This window comes from Podarcis bocagei (genome assembly GCF_964188305.1).
Source record: "Podarcis bocagei genome assembly, chromosome: 5".
NCBI classification, from domain to species: domain Eukaryota; kingdom Metazoa; phylum Chordata; class Lepidosauria; order Squamata; family Lacertidae; genus Podarcis; species Podarcis bocagei.
This window is the reverse complement of record NC_138129.1, coordinates 29122154-29142805: the sequence shown is the minus strand read 5'-3', so window position 1 is coordinate 29142805 and position 20652 is coordinate 29122154. Positions and strand designations below refer to the sequence as shown.

Sequence of the window (20652 nt, the reverse complement as noted above, 5' to 3'; positions counted from 1 at the left end):
TCTACTCCTGCAGCAACAAAAATGTATGAAGAAAATTGTCCCATATTAGGGTCCCTTTACGATGGGATTGTTTACGCCATCTGTGTTCGCCACTTAGCTTCCATCCTAGAACTCTATGTGCTGTATACAGTTTCTAGGCAGCCCTGTTTAGGGAAGTTTGTAATGTTTGAAGTTTTATACTGTTTTTAGTGTTGTGTTGGGAGCCACCCAGAGTGACTGGGGAAACCCAGCCAGATGGGCAGGGTATTTATTTATTTATAATAAAATAATTCCATCTAGGCACTGGCTATATCAATCTTCCCCAGGCTGCTGCCTTCAGTTTTGGACCACAGTTGAGGCCTTACTCTCAGGCATGTATAGGGCCTGCTGCATTACTTGCCCACACTCAGACATTGCGGTCCTTGAGCTCCCCTTTTCAATGTGCATCTCAAAGTTCAGCCCTGGTCATTCAGCAGACCACTTCAAGCACCTGAAACAGCTTCAATCCCACCACTGATTGAACTCTATACGCATGCCTTTTTGAGTCCTGTCACTCAGGAGAAGGCAGGTTTGTGTGCCACCCTGATGTTTTATATTATGATTGTGGTGATTGTAATTATTGTTATTTTGGCAGAAGGAAGAATACAAATGAGATTGATAATAAAAGTGTCCATAAGAGGCTTCATGGGTCAAATCTGTAAGAAAAGACAAAGAGTTACTCATATCCACAAGGTTCTCTGGCCCCTAAACTATTGAAAAATCCCCTTTTCTTTGGGCTTTAAGATTTTTTATTACATGTTTCCCATAATACAGTAAGATTACAAGTACCAAAGATACAAACTGAAGAAAGGAAGGAAAGGGCGATAGAAATAAAGGAAAGAGAAAGAAAAATATAAAAACAATTAGCAAAAGATACAAAAGAAGAACTTCCTATTTTCCATCTGCCAGTTACATTAAAAAAAAGTTTATTAAAAACCTTTGGTCCATACAAACATCCATCTTCTCCACTTTCTGTTAACTTTTTTTTTAAAAAAAGTCAAGGGGTCTCAGAATAATTTTTCTACAAGAAGTCCCAACTGTGATCACACACTATGGGAAAAACCCTTTTTCATAGTGATAGCAGGTCTTAAGGCTAAGCATTTTACTTTGTCAAGCCCCTGCTCACTGGCTGGAGGACACTGGGAATGGCTGGATCCTCCTTCTGACTTCTTGGTTGTTCAGTTCCTGCAAGGATTAGGACTGGAAATACTACACAAGCAGGAACTGCTGAGCCACTGCAGGGGCAAACTGAAGGTGTGCAGCAAGTGCATGCAAACAGACACTCTGCATATATGCATGCAGCCAAGCCTTTGCCGTATCTTGGTGGCAGTGGTGCCATCAGATCAGAATGCTAGCACACGGGCCCACTCAGTTGAGTGAGCCAGAGGACCCCCTCATATAACCATCAATCCCAGAGTCTAAAATGGAAGCATTTAGTCCTACTTTCTGCTAAGCACATTTTGTCACCATGGCGGAACTGTGACATGTGCCTTAACTATGGTTTATCCAAACAAGCCAGGATTTTAAACCGTGGTTTGAAGTTGACTTGTTCACACAAACCGTAGTTACTGCTAGTGAGTTTGCCCTGGGTCAAACACAATAACAAATTATAGTTGGGGTGTTACATGCCACCTCAGATGACAAAACCCACCCAACAGTGGTGGAGTTAGGTAAAGCTTTTCCGCCCAGCCATGCACGAAAGTAGGTGAACAGTCATGGGTATTTAATGAGAAATTATGGCTTAAAAGCCTCAGGTTTACATCTGAACAAGGCTGTTATGTGTAATTATAGAGGTGAGTCAACCTGGATTAAGTTAGACTTGCCTTCTTATATCCGATTGCTGTGACTACTTTTATACATATGAAGGAACAGAAACTCAGGGCTTTGCAGACCATGAATGTTAACTTATATTAATACTAAAGCATAGCACTTGAAAACTAGCTACACTTGGGTATGAAACAGACAAGGTGGCAAGCAAGATAAAGAACATTTCATCGCCATCGCAGCCATGTCAGCAACCACCCAGAGCACACCTTTGCTAAAATATTTCACACAGAGAAGACTTTAGGGACATTTTGTAGAAATACCTAACGCAGGAACATTTATTGTGTGCTGAACGCTAACACACAGGTTATCTTGTCAGATACACACACCAACTCTTGACGGAGCCTGACACAGTAGGGATTCTTATTTGAAAAATGTACCAACATCCCTGCACCTCAGAGAAAGCATTAAAAGATAACAGGCAGCATGCTTGCTGCAGGCTGTTTTATAGCATTTTCATTGCTCTGAAGTCACAACAGGAAGTGCTTGTCTGTCCTGAGAGAGGACATAAGTAAAAAGAAATAAGAACATTCCATGGAGCTTTTTAGTAAAGGCTCAGACGGGAAAGTGCCATTGATTAAATATGAAATTTCTCTTTCATTTCACATTTGCTCCCTCTGGACACTTCTATTGCTCTGGAAAGTGGTAAGGAAATCCTCCGCCAGGCTAAAGAAAGGTAGGGAAAGAGTATAAAAGTGATGGAATGAAGAAAAACGATAGGAATAATTCTAGTAACGCCACAGTAAAAGCAAAAGCTTGGAGATTTACAATGAATGACAACCCAAGTTGAGTAGGCTAACTCCATTTGAAGTGTTTATGAAATATCTCTACACAGCATTGTTCAGTTCTGGCATGTATTAGAAGATGATGCACAAAGTCTCCTGAACACGGCCATCTGGCTTACCAGTTATGGAACTAAAGCAGCATGGAACTAAAGAATAAACAAGTCAAGAGTTAAATACCACTATGTCACATGTGGTTCTTCAACAAAGGAAAAGTGTGTTCATCAACAATCAAACAGTGCAATCCTGCACATGTTAAGAAAGAAGTACACTCCATTGTATTCAATGGAGCTTACTTCCAGGTAAGAGTATGAGATAGTTAGTGACAAAAGAACTGAGTCACAGCAAGCGTTGGAGGTCAAAATGATTCAATCCGGCAAAGAATCTAGACGTAATCTAGTCTGTATCTCCCAGAATTTCTATTTCCAGCAGGAAGGAAGTTGGTAGACTTTCTGGATTTCACAGTTCTGCCTCCGTGAAGGGAGGAGAAAATAGAAGTGTAGAACACAGAATCAAGTATGGTACAACAGTTGAAAATACTGCTTTAAAAACAAAACAGGAAAAGGGAAATTGCCGTTCAGTCCACAAGTGCCCCTTCTGGAAGCTCAACTACTACGGGAGCATCGTCTTCTGGCTCAGCCTCAAAGTCCCACTTGAACTTCTTGGTTAGGTGGACTTTAAACCTCTCTGCCTTCTTTCTCAGAGTCCTGTCAACAGTTGGGCTGCAGGTATAGGAGAAGAAGACCTAGAAAAAATGCAGTACAGTCCGTTAGTAGAATAGTATAGAAAACACACTGGGTTGTATCCAATGCTAGCCCTACCCAGAGTAGACTTACCAAAGTTAATGAACATGGCTAACTAGGGTCCATTAATTTCAATGGGCCTACTCTGAGTAAAATACCATTAGGCACAGAGAGAGGAGAAACCTGACTGGACTGCATACATATCATACTAATTATATAATAATAATTTTAAGGGGAAAATGTCAAAGGTCAAAACCCAACCTAATATGCTCCTGCATCACAGAGGCACACACAAAAACCTGATACAAACCTAAGCACAATTCACTTGAAAGGTTTAGAGTTGTGACTTAGAGAAGCAATGGAGTTATCCATAATACTCTGTTTTGGATGTTGAGAAGAAACAGAATTCTGACATTCTTGTACAGAAAAAAAAGATCTCAAATCATGTCAATTATAGCAATTCCTGGATAAATGGGAACTGTTACAGGATGCTAGAAACCTTAGTCCATTAATCATTTCAGATTTACCCAATTTACTGGCGATCAATTAAGCCTCCAAAAATCTGTATATGAAAACATTTCTGAAGGGGGAAATGCTTTAGATCATGCACACATGCAGCCTTGTAAAGAAGCCCACAAACGTTGCTAGGCTGCTACAAGGTAAGTAATGTTATTTCATATTGGCCCTCTCCATGGCCAGCATAGAAGTGCAGATTAGTTTTTTAAAAAGCAAAAGCAAACTCTACTTTCTATCAAACAGGGTGTGAATGTGCAGGTGGGTCCAAGCTAGACCCTTCCTCCACGGGAAGAAGGAAATCAAGTAGGCTGGAAATGTGATAGAGCAATCCATCCCTCCTCTGCCACCCTGATCCATCTCCCTTGTGTCACCTATGCCAAATAGGCAAATATGAGGTTGCCCATATGCCACAATAGGCACAGTCCTAAAAGCCACATTCATAGAACCATGGAATTGTACAGTTGGAAGGGACGAGGGTCATCTAGTCCAACCCCCTGCAATGCAGGAATCTTTTGCCCAGAATGGGGCTGGATCCCACAACCCTGAGATTAAGTCTCATGGTCTACCAACTGAGCTTCCCTGTTGTGGAAAACAGGAGGAGGAATGCCTCTAACACCTGCTGCCCACGATTTTTAAGCAAGTAACCGTTACTTCCAAATTATCTGGGTGAGACAATTCTCTTTTAAAAATAAAAGTATTCAAAAGGTTTTATAATCAGGTAATATGATTCATTCTATTTATGAATAACTTGAGCCTTAGAATTAACCATAATTTTGAAAGGGCCATGCTCTCTCAAATTTAAATCTCTTAACTTTTCACACACAAGGGGATAGCTCCTGTTACTTTTGACCCGTCACATGTGTGTTCGATTAGAAATCTCATCTCTAAGCTCATCTCTTCTGCCTCTGTGCTAAATTTGTTACACATAATTCATTTCCAAGGCAACCAACTGATAGCCAAAAGCAAAGACATTTCCATTGCAGGAACACGCAAAGGAGAAACTTTGTAATGCAGGAGGAAAGCTTGTGCTGTTGTTGCTGCTTTTTCTAAAATTAAAAAAGACCTGCAGACAGCAGGAAAAAGCACAAAAAGATCAAGGTGTGGTTCATTGCTTTGTGTCATTTCGCACCTTGTTTGTCATAGTGTGAAGTGCCTTCTCCTACTAAACTAATTACAAAGTAATCTAGGCATTAGAAAACGAAAACCCTTATTATTATTTTTATTTACTCCCTTCAGCACAGTAACAGCCACATGAAAAATGACGTGTCCAGTACTGCATTTTGAAAAAAATCAGCCAGGTACTGCTGGGATACCAAAAGCTTAGCAAATATTAAAAGGTGGTCCCGTAAGAAAAAAGGTAATAAAAAATATCTACCTTAAAGCAATGCCGTTGCAAGGCCAACCAAAATGTTACAAAATCATATGTAAGTTTTGAGTTCCCCAGAAGTCTTCATCAGGTTAGATGGCAAGAAACAAGGGAGTTGGAGAGCAGAAGAGGAGAGAGACAGAAACGCTTTGGGCCAGTGTTCAAGCCATCCACACAGCTGCAACTGTTTTGGGAGGTAAAGGTAAAGGGACCCCTGACCGTTAGATCCAGTCGCGGACGACTCTAGGGTTACGGCGCTCATCTCACTTTACTGGCCGAGGGAGCCGGTGTACAGCTTCCGGGTCATGTGGCCAGCATGACTAAGTGGCTTCTGGCGAACCAGAGCAGCGCACGGAAACGCTGTTTACCTTCCTGCCGGAGCGGTACCTATTTATCTACTTGCGCTTCATGAGGTAGCAGGTATTTAAATGAGCCCCCCCCTTTTATGCGCTATGCTGGGCAGGAATCAAGTTGCCTTGTGGCCTCTTGAGAAGGAGAAACAAAGCAACCTGCTGCTACTCAGTTCAGCTCATTTAATGATTAAGCAATAATCTTTCTGTCTGCTAAGCAGTGCCGACAGGTTATTTTTTGCATGTGAAGAAGGGTTTGGCTTGTGGTGCAGAATCTGACTGACTATCTATCTATCTATCTATCTATCTATCTATCTATCTATCTATCTATCTATCTATCATCTATCTATCTAAAATAAATCAAAATTTCTAGCCCACATGATTGTGAAGACATGTTTAAAAACACTTAAGACAGTTCCAGATTCCAATGTTCAAAGGCCCCATTTGACATGCTCCTCTTCCACAAGCTAAACAGATTCTGTCCCGCACAAAGAACCCCACAGTGCCTCAAGTTCTTATCTTCCCCTCTCCTGCCATTCTAATTTATATGGCCTCACACAAGACATAAAGTCTTTATTTTCTTTATCTGTCATTCATGTAAGAATTTCTTTTTTAAAAAAGCCAATGTTAATGCATTTCCAGTTTAGTAACACAGTATTCAGTCTCAGTAGGGACGCGGGTGGCGCTGTGGGTAAAAGCCTCAGCGCCTAGGGCTTGCCGATCGAAAGGTCGGCAGTTCGAATCCCCGCGGCGGGGTGCGCTCCCGCTGCTCGGTCCCAGCGCCTGCCAACCTAGCAGTTCGAAAGCACCCCTGGGTGCAAGTAGATAAATAGGTACCGCTTACCAGCGGGAAGGTAAACGGCGTTCCGTGTGCTGCGCTGGCTCGCCAGATGCAGCTTTGTCACGCTGGCCACGTGACCTGGAAGTGTCTCCGGACAGCGCTGGCCCACGGCCTATAGAGTGAGATGGGCGCACAAACCCCAGAGTCTGTCAAGACTGGCCCGTAACGGGCAGGGGTACCTTTACCTTTACCTTTATTCAGTCTCAACTGGCATTACCTTCTTTGGCCAGAATTTCTAATTTCAGCCCAAATTAAAGCACTATTATTGAGAAGAATGCTGCACCTAAAGCTCAGAGGTACAAGACGATCCATTTCCGAGTTATAATAACAAGGGTGGAAAAGGCTTGCCTAACAAGGTGAAAAGACACAAAACCTGACATTGTTACTTGACATTCATGCTTTCAACAAGTTCTCTGACATCCAGAAAGCTCTATGTTTGGGCCAGCCATAAAAGTGATAAGAGGGAAGCACAGCATACATGTCACTAAAATAAGGAATTGGTTCTGCCAGAATTCAGTTTGAGAAAAATTTGCTATTAACATTTATGAATGTAACACCTCCCAACCATCAGTGAGCACTGAAAGCCTGAGATAAATGAGTAAATGCATATTGCACAGCTGCGTTCTAAGTCATGGGAATGCTCTACAAATAATTCCTGTATCTGACATTGCAGTCAAAGTAAAATTGTACATACGTCCCCATAAGGAGGAGGAAGTAAATTAAAGCCTCGCTAGTTGTGTGGGAACAATGTGCATACAAAACAGTACAAGAACAGCGTCACACTTCTTGCTTGCAAATAAGCACACAGAAATCCTTCCCACCTTGGAATTTTATTGCCTATATACCTTTCCCTAGTGATTTCAGAGTTATCCATCATATTCAGACAATACTCCTGCAACATATGTTAGGCCAAGAAATGGTGAATGACCAGGGTCACCCAGGGAGCTTTATGGCTGAGCAAGGATCTGAAGCCTTAGGGTGGTATTGAGCTAAGTTTTACTCACAGAAGACTCATTGAATAAATTGACTTAACTTAGCCATGTTCATTCATTATAATAAGTCATCTTAGTTGAATAGCACCTCTGATGTCCAATGCAGCATACTGTTCTAGACATAGATAGAAAAATGATGACATGAAAACTCAAACTGTCTTCTGCAAGGTTAGCTTTCCTGAAGGCCCTCAAAGCAAGCTTTCATCAGGAAGCAGCAACACAATGTAATTTTCTTAGGTCTCTTGCAGACAAGCATATACACAAATTAGCTAATGGGTTACTTGAATATCGGGAACTGCCACCTGCTGTCAACAACTCTTGTTTACAACTATCATAAAGCAACTAGGAGATGCTTCCTCCAGCTGCCTCGTGGTTTTTTTTAAAAAATGTACTGCTTCTGTACGGCTTCAACGCTGGAAAGAAACAATTATCATTATTATACAGCCTGATTGAATTTCAATTTGTTGACAAGAGTGTTGTCAGTCCTCCAGAATGAATGACACGCAACAGCTAAATTCTATGGCCGGGATCCAAGAGGCCATGCTCAATCTTTCACGCACAGATGCAGGCTTTCAGCTCTCTTTGCTACAGCAGCGCCTCCTCCCCTGCACAAAAAGCTGATCCCGAATGCCTACAAGCTTTCTGCAGTAGCAATGGTTGAGACATGGAGGGATGGTGATAGATGGGAAGGGTGACTGCCACCTTTCTGTGATCACATAGAGAGGAATTGTGCATGTACTTTGGCATCCTGGTCCTCCGGAACAAATGCAGTACTCACTCGCATAGCCCATTTTGCTTTATTTTATTGCTGTTTTGGGTAAATTTGCCAGAACAAAGTCTAAAAGGAGCCTGCCAGGACAAAGCCATTAAGGCAAAAGGCAGAAATCAGAGAAAGCTGTGGTATCTCCTTCACTGGAGATGCTCAGGCAAAGGCTAGACAGGCACCTGAAACGGATGCCTTGGGCATGGAGTTTTCTTTCTTTCTTAGGGTTAGATCGTTCCTTTGTATTATATTCAAAGTAGCTGGCAAAATCACCACTAGGTGAGCAACACGAATGCATAGAGTATGGGAAAGCAAGAAGAACTTGAGCTCTTAATGAAGGATGGCAAATATAACCTAATATGCGTTATTGAAACCTGGTGGGATGTGACTCATGACTGGAAGGTAGAAATTGTGGGGTACAACCTACTAAAGAAGGAACAGTTCAAACAGGGAGGAGCAGTAGCATCTTCAACTATACTTTGAGGATGGAGCAAGCTTCTTTTCTCCTGCTCCAGAGGCTAGGACCCAAACGCATGGATTCAAGTTACAAGAAAGGAGATTCCGACTAACATCAGTAAGAACTTTCTAACATTAAGAGCTGTTTGACAGTGGAACAGACTCACACAAGAGGTGGTGGACTCTCCTTCCTTGGAGGTTTATAAGCAGAGGTTCGATGTCCGTCTGTCAGGAATTCTTTAGCTGCTGTTCCTGCATTGCAGGGGGGTTGACTAGATAACCCTCAGAGTCCCTTCCAACTCTACAATACTATGATTCTAGGTCTCCACTAATTTCAATATCATTCATAATCTGCGGCTTTAATTCTGGGATACCAGCAAAAGTTTAGTTTGATCTATTGAAAAAAGGAAAATCTCTCTCTTATGTAAATATCTCGAAAAGGAACCCTGAATTAACCATACAGTTTCTGTATCCGTACAATTACATCACTTTCTCAGTCAGATTCACCAAACAAGTACCCACTCACTTTGTTTGAATCAATCACAGAAGCTACTACATCTTTGGCTAGAGAGATGACTTCATCTACTTATAACATCCTCCAAAGCCCAATCTATCCTATGCATGGCCATGGGAGAGACACTTTCTTTGGAAGGGATTGACAGAGTGGGTAGAATTCAACACAGAGTGGGGTATGCATGAGCAGAACAGGGTCTACTTAAGCAACAAGACTCTCCCCCCCCCCCAACCTCTTCAGGAGATTCTGCAGCCCTTTTGCAAATTCAGCAATTAATACCAATATAAAGAAAGATAAAGAAAAAGTTCTCAGTAAGTGGTATATTATCCCTGTAAGGCTTTCTATTCAAACATATCAGCATTGTTGGAAGGGATGAACTCGCATTGCTTAATGCTTTCACCTTTAGTGGGAACGCCCAATAGTGCAGGAGTTTTGGGACATGGTTGCTGTTTACCGCACACTAAACCACAGCTATCTCCGAAATCTATCCTCCATCATCATTTTGAATGAACTACCATAGATTCCAGCACAAAGACTTTCTTAAGCAATTGTATACAGCTGGAATAACAACAGCAATTGTGCCCAAGCCACTCTGGGGTAATTAAAATCTAGAGACTATGCTTATATACAAACTTACTCAGCAAAATCATTCAAAAAGGTATTATGATATCATGGTTTCTGTTTATTTCCTATGTGGAAGTCCTCCAAACTTCTCAGATAACACCAGAGAAACAGCCTGGTGACCTGCCACCACCCAGTTCTCAGGGGTGGCCCCTCTCTCTCTCAACTGCTACCATACAGCTTTTGGAAAAACCATCTTGCCCTGATGGAAGCGGGGAAAATTATAATTCACTCTAAACAAGCAGTTTTTTCTCTCTCTTGTTTTAACTCTTTTTTAAAAAAATTGTGATGATGCTGATGGTGGTAATAACTCTGGGCGGCTTTCAACGGAACATTTAAAACAGAGTAAAACTTCAAACATTAAAAACTTCCCTAAACAGGGCTGCCTTCAGATGTCTTCTAAAAGTCAGATAGTTGTTTATTTCCTTGACATCTGACGGGAGGGCGTTCCACAGGGCAGGCGCCACTAGTGAGAAGGCCCTCTGCCTGGTTCCCTCCCTAAATTATGCTTACTGCTGCAATGTTTTTTGTGAAACTTTTTTGTAAGATTCACATATAAAGTAGTATATAAATACAACAATAAAAACTGAGTTGTATGTGAGAGTGTATGCATGTTCTGTGGCCAGTATTTTTAACTCCATTTCAAAATAAAATAAAAATTTCATTATTTAAAGAAAAGGAACAGGGTCAGAAAAATACATGTAACAATGTAACATCGGACATTTTAACAGCACATTATGGGAAGAGAAAGGATTGTAACATAGGTTTTCAATATGGGGAGGCAAAGCTCATTATAGCTTGCCATAGTAATTTCGTCTCAAGACAAAAACTGGATTTTAGTTTGATTGGCTGGGGAGTGGGGAGCTTTCTTACCTTTAAAATTTTTAAATGGTATCAACATTCAAGCAAAAACCATTCAATTTCACATTGTGAGAATTGCCTCTCATTATGACGCTGCATTTTACACATGCATGCAGTTCTTGGGAAAATTCTGCACACTACTGCTTTCCAACCTCTACAGTACCAAAACCAGCTCCCTTACCTGCAAGGTGTTGGTTAAAAAGTTGTCCTGGGAAACAATGTCCACAAAGAAGTCTGCTGGGATTTCACTGAGCTGATGGTACAGGACCGAAATGAGGTTAACGAACAGGGCCTGATGCTTCACTATGGCATCCTCTGACCTGCATAAGAGATTCAGGAGTTTCTTCCAGTGCTCAAAGGCATCATATACATTCCCAATCAAGAAGCAGATGAAGGCAAACTGCAGTTCCCCTGAAACGTCACACACACACACACACAAAAGAAAAAAACAAGAAGGTGTTTGTTTAGCTTCAATTCTGGTAGCATAACAAAAGGGTACACTGCTTTTATTATTTATTTAACTATTTTTATAACACCATTCATACTTCCAAGGAAAATTTACAAACACAATACAGTTAAAAAGTAAATACAAAAAAAAACCCATAATAAACTAAAAGCCACAATATCGTAAAAGCAGCATGAAGGAGTCAGCAGGATTGAAATGGTTTCTAAAAATACCAGGAAATACTTTGTTTTCAGGCATCAAAAGGACAATAAGGTAGGTGCCAGCAAATATCTCTGAAAAGAGCATTTCACAACCGGGATACCACCACCATGAAGTTCCTCTCTCTACAGCCAGCCACCCAACAGCAAGGGCATTAGAGCCTCTCTAATTAAGATCTTTACATGAAAGCCTTGGCTATAATATGCAGCAGATCTGCATAACTTGTGAACACAGCCCAACAGCAATGTAAGGTGGCCCACTAGGGCCTCCATAAACCTGCTTTGGGTGCATGCCTAGAACTTCAAAGAAAAAGAGGGCTATATATTTGGCATGCCCACAAGTAAGCTCCACAGTGGTATTCTGCCTGCCTCCTCCCTGGCAGAAAAAGCTTGTGATAAAACCACATTAAGGTACAGGGGGCTGTACAGCTACTGAACTAGGCACTAGAGCAGAGTTCTCTCATGGTTTGGATTTGACATGAGCCACATTTGGCAAAAAGATTAGCCATCACTGTTTACCTACCCTTCCTCATGTAACGGCATTGCCTGATTAAGTTTCTATACGGCTTAATGACTTGCATACTTATACTGCAATGCTCTGCATAATTTCTATTATTGGCAATTACTGGTCCAGGGCTCAGAATGAGTTCCAGCATTTAAACAGAGGTCCACAAATATTGCTTAGCTGCTGTTTGTACCCAACCCCTTCCCTCTCTAAGGCCTCCAGCATGTGCAGAATGCTTGAGGGACAGGGATTTCTCCCATTTCTGCTGAGATGGATGGAGAAGATAAGAAAGAGCAGAAGAGGCTTCTTAGCTTTGAGACGTCAGGAACTGTGGTCATTTTTATCACTAAAGGGTCAGGGGCACGTAAGCTCTGCAAGTGGATTTGTAGATGCCAACATGTAGTGCAGATAAATCAGTAATGAAGGAAAAACTTAAACCTTGCAATGAATGAAAATCTTAATTATTTGCAGAAGTAGTTAAATTGCTTTCCTGTGGATAGTTTCAATACCAAATGTTATATTCTGTGAAAATTAGATATAAACAGAGGATTTTATTATAATTACTAAACTAATCTAGGGAAGGCTACTGTCATCCCAGCTTGATTTCATGGTTCTCTCCCCATGATATCTATAGGATTTATTCAAGAACATGCTCCATAGGGTAGCGCATGTCCACAGCTTTCCTTTGTTTCCAAGGGTGAAAGCTGATAATTAAGGCATCACTACTGAGAGACAGCAGCCAATTGTCTCTAGTAAGTGATTAAATAACAAATGCCTTACTTCTGAAATCTGTCAAAGCAGAACCCTAGCTTTACCACTAGAGGTCACCAATATCACACATGAAGTTTTTGGTTTCTCAATTAACCTACTGTCTTTTCTATGCAAACATGGTTGTTTAGTGAGAAGGGGGTGAGGGAGACTGCACCCTACCCAAATTTATCACTTAACCAGATATAAACGTTATAAGTGAAGTCGGATTTGTTATCACAAAAGGCTACTTCTCGGGTTCCTTCTGAACAGCATAGAAGCATTCATGAGTGGAACTGAACTGTTATATTGATGACAGTTGCAAACACTGAAAAAAGCCCTGCATACCTCTTCAAAACAGAAGTATGCATTACGGTTCAGAAATTGTTTCCAGACACATTTTGGCATGCAAATGGCACCTGAGAGATACTTTGATAGCAACAAGAAAAGCAATTTCTGTAAAAGCAGGTTAACTCACCAAGCACATCCTGGGAATTGCTGGCATACTGTTTACTGATCACCATCTCCAGGGCATAGCTAAGGTCCATGCTATGCCTAGTAACTTCTTCAGGGGTAGCACCTTCAGGGTACATTTGCTTAGGTATTTCTGTAAACCTGATCTCAGTGCCAGCTTTCAGCTGCATTTTGGGCAGCCGGGCCAACCCCTCTGCATAGCTTTTGCACTCTGTGTCATACCGGGGCAGGTTCTGTTCAACTCGATCTTTAGTAAACCTCCCAGGCAAAATTGGAAGCACTTCTGAAAAGGCACATATCTGTCCACTTTCTGGCTGTAGTTTTTGCATCACAAATTCATTAATGAAATTAGTGAGGGAAATCCATTTTTTAAGAGTGTCATATGGGTAAGGACCCAGAAATTGGTCCATCTCCTGGAGGTTAGTCCTCATTGCTTCAGTCTCATTTTCAGAAGCTGGGGTAAGGTCTACTTCTTCCCTGACGGGGTCCCAGTGTAGCACTCGCAGATCACGCGGCTGCAAGTTCATGAAGAAGCCGGTGCGAGGGCCACTCTCTTTGCGATTGTTCTTATCGACAGAGCTGTAGTGAAGGAAATGAATTCCAGGGGGTATCATCTTGACTCCACGGAACTTGGGGCCCACTTGCCAAGTGTTGTAGTCAATGCCAAACTCTGTTCCTTCTGGCACATTCAAAATGATGACTGTAGCGCCCTCAAAAAAGAGCCGCTTTGCCAGGTCTTGATCTATCTGCATTTCTGCTGCTCCCTTGGTCACACTACAACCTTATGAGAAATCTAGAAGAGAGCAAACAAATCTCATCTGAATACACTTTACAAGCATGATACATATATGACTAGGCTCTTGCTAGACTAGTCAGTGCCAAGCTTGATGGGCCACATTCCTGACTCATTCTATAGAAGCCAGGCAAAATAATTTTCCAACTGAATTTATCTTCACTGTCCAGGGGACAGAAGTTACAACTACCTCCATCAGGAAACAAGATTCAAGTCCCAAAGTAAATAGGATTTAAACAACTTATGTGTACAGGCTTTCTGACTAATGTAGGCTTGAAGATAAACTAGGAAGCTGCATTATAATGAGTCAGACCGTTGGTCCAGCTAACTCAGTGCTGCAAGGAGACTGTGTCAGGCATAGGTCACCAATAAAAAACACAGTGAAGTTAACTCATTACAGTGGTACCTCAGGTTACATATGCTTCAGGTTACATACACTTCAGGTTACAGACTGCGCTAACCCAGAAATAGTGCTTCAACTTAAGAACTTTGCTTCAAGATGAGAACAGAAATCGTGCTCTGGCGGCACAGTGGCAGCCGGAGGCCCCATTACCTAAAGTGGTGCTTCTGGTTAAGAACAGTTTCAGGTTAAGTACGGACCTCTGGAACGAATTAAGTACTTAACCTGAGGTACCACTGTATTCAAGAAACCAAAACAGCACAGGTCTAGTGATCCCAGCAACTCTTCCCAGTAGGTCTTGCTCCAATGAGGCAACTGCAAGAACTGGAGGTCCTCACTTTTCCCCTGCTCTCTAAAGCTCCTTCTCTCCAGGGTCTTTCCCAAGCAGTTGAAAACGGCATCAGCCCACAATCAATCTCTGCTCTGCTCTTTTTCTTTTCTCCTGTGTGTTTTTTTACGAGTCTGGAGGTAGGGGCTGGGGTGGTCACAGCGGGAGGGGGCGACTCCCTGGATTCTTCAGCAGCCTGCCTCAACTCTGCCTCTTAGCCAACCTCCTCTCTAGCATCTGCTTCAGTCTCTGCCACAGCCTCTTCCTCCTCACTAAACCGTTACCTCTTCTGCTTCTGACACCACCACCTCCCAGGCATCTACCTCTGACCACTCCGCCACCACCCTAACTCTGAGTCTTCTTCCCCTAGGGTTCCTTGGGGGATTCCTCAGCTAGTGCCTCCCACCACTCCTATGCATCCAGCCAGTCCATGACATTCACACAGGCAGGAGGAGACTCTCCCAGCTCTACGTGGGGAGATGCTATGAGTTGAACATGGGACCTTCCGCATGCAAAGCATGTGCTCCAGAACTACATACAGTGGTACCTTGGGTTAAGAACTTAATTCGTTCTGGAGGTCCGTTCTTAACCTGAAACTGTTCTTAACCTGAGATACCACTTTAGCTAATGGGGCCTCCGGCTGCTGCTGCTGTGGCCCAATTTCTGTTCTCATCCTGAAGCAAAGTTCTTAACCCGAGGTACTATTTCTGGGTTAGCAGAGTCTGTAACATGAAGCGTCTGTGACCCGAGGTATACCACTGTACTTGCCTCTGCGGCCAACAAGGGGGGAAAAACAAAAGAGGAATGAAAAGGAAGTGGTAGAAGAGTTTCTGGCAACAGGAATTTAGTCGCATGAGACTCTCCATCTCAGAGTCGTGGGCTCACGCCCCACGTTGGGGAAAAGATCCCTGCGTTACAAAGGGTTGGACTAGATGGCCCTCGTGGTCCTTTCCAGATCATGTCTCTCTATTCACTTCTATGACCCTTCTCTCCGACCGCAACTCCTGTACCTTGAACTCCGGCTGCCCAAGGAGCATAAGTTCCACAGGTGACGCTTTATTGCCTTTATTGCTGCAGCCGCAGGCTTCTAGACTCCTCGCGCAGCTCTGTTAAAGTGAGAGCAGAGGCCCTGCCCGGGTGGGAGGGAATAGAGAAGAGCAGCCTCAAGGGAAGATACTGGGGAAGTTTAGCCCGGGCCCACTTTGTGGCCGCGAAGAGGGAAAGGCGAAGGGCAGGCAGGGGATGCCACGCCCGCCCGACGCAGCCTTCGCCCACTTCTCACCTCCCTTCCGCGCCCCGAGGAAGGGAAGCGCAGCCGCCAAACTCGAGGAACTCTCGCTCCAGCAAGCCCCTGGAAACACTTGTCGGCAACTTCCGGCAACGGCGTTGGATATCCGGCGACCCTAGAGACAGGGGAAAGCGAACGACGTCCGGTCCCTCTCAAAAAGCAGTCCGGGTAGGTCCCGCGGCAGCGCCTCAAGACGTTCCGCTCTGGATGCTGAAAAGTAGCCTTTGCCGGTTGAGAGACAAGTTGGGTAAGAGGCGGCGGCGCGACGTGTTTGCTTGCTTGCTTGGAAAGTTGGCGGGATTGCGGATGCTTAATCCTCCGTCCTTTCTCCGTACCGAGAGGCTCGGCACTGTGCCAGCAGCTGCACCAAAGAAAACGCGGTGACTCCTGTGCAGGTTTCTCCGGCGCTGTGATGAGGTGTCCCTGCACACCTGCGGGCGGAGAGGACGCTTTCCGCGAGAGAAGATAATCAAACAGAGCATAAGGGATCTACTGGCCGACCTCTGGGTTATTCGCCATGGACTAGAGCAACAAAGCGTTTCTGACTCCCCGGGGGTTTTAGAATAGCAACATCCTCCCATCAGTTTAGGCAGCTGGGGTTTAGAAAGCATGGGATAACCAGGTATGGTCTCTTGTGTGAAATGGCTTTGCGCCTTGTTCAGTTCTGGTCCTGGAACCCCTTTCCTAGGTCCAGATTGTGCTCGGTCAGAGGCGCCTTGTTTAATTCAAACTATTGTTTTTTGCACCTGGCTCTGGTTGGAAGATCTTAGGGTTTTTCTAGTGTGAAACCATATCTATCTGACACCAGTTTGAAGGTTTTAAACTAAGGTTACCAGATGTCCCTGGATTTACAAAGCAGTCCCCATACAAATTCTATCATTCCTACTGAAGTTGAAAAGTGTCCCCAGATTCATTGAAAAAAATCTGGTAACCTTATTTTAAACAAGAATTCATGAAGGCTATTGGTGACTACTAACCCTAATGGCTATGTTCTGCCTCCACTGTTGCAAGCAGTGTGCTTCTGAATAATAATAAAAAAGTAAAATACCAGCAGCTGGAAACAGTAGGAAGGAAGAGTACTGTTGTGCGATGGTGGATGTTGTAATTTTCTCAAGGACCACAGGTTTCCTGCTCCTGCTATAAGGTCTTGAAGTTATAGGTTTTTAAGAGGGTCAGATACATCTGCGTAGCAAACACCAAACAATAAAAACATGAAGTCTTTTAAAGTGATAGAGAACTCTTACTTTAGGCTCCAAGCAAGGTCCTCTGCCCCCTTCATAAAAGCTCAGTTGACTGCTCATAAGTTTTCCTTCCAAGGACTTGGGCAAGGTTGTTTCCCAGCCCTGACATGCAGGCTTCTTTTAATTAAAGTTAAGGGAGAGACACTGTGCTGGCCATCAGGCAATGGCTTTTCCCACCTGCCTTGCCCCACCCTCCAGGCCTAGAAGCCTTTCCCAGACCATGACTTTGAGGACAGCAGAAGCATCTGGGAAGAGAGTTCAGGGATATTTTTTAAAAAATAATTTCGTAAGTTGTGAGTCCTTGTTTCTCAGTTTCATCGTTTTTCATGTTTTGTGGTATTTGTATGTTTTTGTGGTGTTTTATGCATTGTGTCTTGCTGATATTTTTATTGATTATAGTTTAGTAATTCTTTACTGTATTTACCGTATCAGCCTGAATATAAGCCTCATTTCCCCCCCAAATTCTGACCGTGAAAAGTTAAAGTGTGGCTTATATTCGCAACCTTGCGGTATGTAGCCATGAGCATGGGGCAAACAGCTCTAGGAGCACAGCAAAGTAGTGTCCTCTTCCCCAAGGCTGGGAAGGGGAAATGCCGCCAACAATGCTGCGGCCCCCCCCCCCATGCAGCCAGGAGCAGCGAGGAAGGGAGTGGTTTATATTCAGGGGGGGGTTCTCTCCCCCCCCCTCAATTTTAAAGGTGTGGGTTATACAGTGGTACCTCGGGTTAAGTACTTAATTAGTTCCGGAGGTCCGTTCTTAACCTGAAACTGTTCTTAACCTGAAGCACCACTTTAGCTAATGGGGCCTCCCGCTGCCACTGCGCCGCCGGAGCCCGATTTTTGTTCTTATCCTGAAGCAAAGTTCTTAACCTGAAGCATTATTTCTGGGTTAGCGGAGTCTGTAACCTGAAGCGTATGTAACCTGAAGCGTATGTAACCTGAGGTACCACTGTATTTAATTTTACTTTTTACTATTCTAATGCATTATTGGATAATTCTTTATTTGATATAAGTTGTTCATTTTAAAGTTATGTTTTTATTGTGACTTTTCTGTATTGATTCAAATTGTTATTAGGTGTGTGATCTTTGCTGTATATTTTGTTGTTTCTTTGGCTTGTAAGCTGCCTTGTGGATAGTAATATAGAAAGGTGGTGTGCAAATTAAACTAATTTTTCATTTCATCTCACTTTTAGCTAAAGCCCTTTCCACAAGCTTTCCCATTCATTCATTAATACATGGAAGAGGAGTGGAGCCATGCCTGCTGGTCCTGTCCCCAGCATGAGTGTACCCAGTTATCTCACCATGTGGTTGGTGCAAAGTCTGGACAAGGGACCCTACATGTGTACAGCTATACAGGTGCAGGTTCCTCTACATGAATAGAACTCTGTACAGTTTGGATCCCTAATCCCATAGTGGTCTCTTAGGGGTCATTCCACGTCATTTCAACGCGGTTATGCCACCCACCGTCTTGGATTTTGATGAAACTTGGTGTACACCCTTCCCTTATGGTTGAAATATACTTTTTTGGGGGGGGACCTGTAATAACCAATATTATTTTAGATTTTAACAGGAACAACTTTGTTTCATTAATTTTTTCTATTACAGCTATGGATTGTAGGAAAGTTGTACCCAGTAGCCATTCCCCCCCCCCATGATGTCCAAAAAAATGTAAAATTTTGTTACAAGACATAAGAGACCATTAAATTTTATTCTTTGTTGAGAAAGAGCATGTCTTTGCAATAATTTTCACCATCCAAAACTTTAGATTCCATCGTGCCCACATGCTGAAAATTAAGGTTTTCTAGTTTTCCACCAAAAAACTACATTTATACATTTTTTTAAGGCATTTATGAAATCTTTTGAGTGCTGGTGTATTTTTTCCTGAAATCCTCATCATGTTATTGAGCTTTGTGTAAAATTTCAAAGAGATCTGATCATTGATTATGGAGAGAGAAAAAACACACACAAGGCCGAGGATCTCAAGAGGGACAGAAACACAGATTTCATGAAACTCTGAAGTGCTATAAAATCAAAACTGTGATAGAGGGAAAAATTAAAGGGGGTTTCTTTCAACCATAAGGGAAGGGTGTACACCAAGTTTCATCAAAATACGAGACGGTGGGTGGCAAAACCCTTGTTTTTTGCATTGATTTGATGTGGAATGACCTTTAGGTTTTAAAGCTGGATGTGTAGGCTCAGCCTGGGTAAATTTGTGGCCCTGAGCAGCAGGAAAGCCAAACTCATCGCTTTACAAGATGGCCTTAAAAGAAGTCGTCAGGTAGGATTTTACTCGAGTAGAATTAAATACTTAGTCCTTGCCCAGTTGTTTTCATCTCACACAAGAAAATCAAGTATATGTCCTGTGGCAACTGAGCTTCCAGAATAGTAAACTGTCCCTGTAGAACATGTATTTTAGAGTACTTATGCTTAATTAACACTTGCTGCACTTTTATAATCTATTATCAAGGGGTCTAAAAAGGGTGTGGTTGTTATTTCACTTTCAGTGCCTGCTTATTGACTGAATTGAAATTCCAATCCCATTCTGTTTTAATGGCTGTAACTGCAACTAGGATTTGGAAGGTCCTATTATGGATTAATTCATCCAGTGTGAGAATATTTGATGCCTGTGAGACGCCTGGTTGTTTCCATCCTCACATACCGAATTCTTGCTCTATCCTCTTTACCACAGACGGCTGTTTTCCAGTTTATGGGGGTTAAGCTCATGTGGGATTCCTTGATGAGATAAATGATGACAAGTAAATTTGTCTACTGCTTCCGGTCTTGCTCAGTGCAGCCACTGAGGAACCTAGAGATAGTGCTTAATTCAGGGGTAGCCCATGTGGTCCTCCAGAGCTACAGCTCCCGTGAGCTCTGACCTCTGACCATCCTGGATGGGGATATTGCGAGTTGAAGCCTCACACGTGGAGACACCACACTGGCTACCTCTGGCTTGGATAAATTTCAAGGAGGTAGGCGGAAGTATTTTCCTGAGTTACTTACTGTCTTTTTATTCTGTACTTCTTCCAATGAGCTCAGGAAGAAGGGTAAACATTTCCCTCCATTGTATTCTCACAGCAACTCTGTGAAGTAGGTTAGATTATTTGAAGGAAAAAAACATGAGCAGGAAACCATAGTCATCAGGTTAGGGAGGGTTTCTTTGTCTAACACCACTCTCCTAAACATGGATTGCATATCTCTCTTGTTGCAGTTGACCTTATGTCAAAGTAAATGCATTTAGGATCAAAGCCTAGGTGCATATACACACATCCAGCAATAGCATGAAAAGAATAAATTGACAGGCTGAAGGAAATGTTTGTAACAGATGTGCCCTGTTACTTCCTTATATGAAGCAAGGTGAAATAACATGTATATGTTGCGTATAAACAGTGCTTTTTTTTAAAAAAAAATATGTTTAGGGGTACTCTCATTTTCCTACTCATATTGAAATACTGCCCTCAATGAGGCCAAACTTTGATTCACAAAATGTTTAGGAGTATGCATACTCCTGCCCCCCCCCGAAAAAAGCACTGTGTATAAATTTGTTGTTGTGATAACAGTAATCTCTT

General features: G+C 42.7%; 1 protein-coding gene and 1 long non-coding RNA gene across 5 annotated transcripts in view; one reads left to right on the top strand and one right to left on the bottom strand.

Moving 5' to 3' along the window:
* Positions 1-1012: 1012 nt before the first annotated feature.
* AAR2 (AAR2 splicing factor) lies at positions 1013-15971 on the bottom strand. 3 transcript variants are annotated; one of them, XM_081196556.1, is made up of 4 exons: positions 15840-15971; positions 13041-13829; positions 10829-11058; positions 1013-3369 (listed from the first exon to the last, which is right to left on the bottom strand). In XM_081196556.1, exons 2-4 carry the CDS (start codon positions 13786-13788, stop codon positions 3202-3204), a joined length of 1146 nt encoding a protein of 381 aa, XP_081052682.1. In that variant the 5' UTR covers positions 13789-13829; positions 15840-15971; the 3' UTR covers positions 1013-3201. The 3 variants fall into 3 exon arrangements, with proteins under 3 accessions (XP_081052682.1, XP_081052684.1, XP_081052683.1); XM_081196558.1 differs by having other exon boundaries at positions 13041-13817; positions 15833-15941; XM_081196557.1 differs by lacking the exon at positions 15840-15971 and adding an exon at positions 15568-15811.
* LOC308588404 overlaps positions 3376-20652 on the top strand; it is a 45124-nt gene continuing 27847 nt past the window's right edge. The window contains exons 1-2 of one of the 2 annotated variants that reach the window (XR_014008716.1): positions 3376-4007; positions 4103-5451. This is a non-coding gene — a long non-coding RNA (uncharacterized lncRNA). Of the gene's footprint in view, positions 4008-4102; positions 5938-20652 lie in introns of those variants that run through there. The other variant, XR_014008717.1, reaches the window with a different exon arrangement.

Excerpts from the sequence above, each read along its gene's own strand:
- AAR2 (XM_081196556.1), bottom strand. The coding sequence starts at position 13,788 with ATGCAGATAGATCAAGACCTGGCAAAGCGGCTCTTTTTTGAGGGCGCT. Across the intron at positions 11,059-13,040 it reads CAATTCCCAGGATGTGCTTG|GGGAACTGCAGTTTGCCTTC; the intron begins GTGAGTTAACCT and ends GTGACGTTTCAG. Across the intron at positions 3,370-10,828 it reads TTTTAACCAACACCTTGCAG|GTCTTCTTCTCCTATACCTG; the intron begins GTAAGGGAGCTG and ends CATTTTTTCTAG.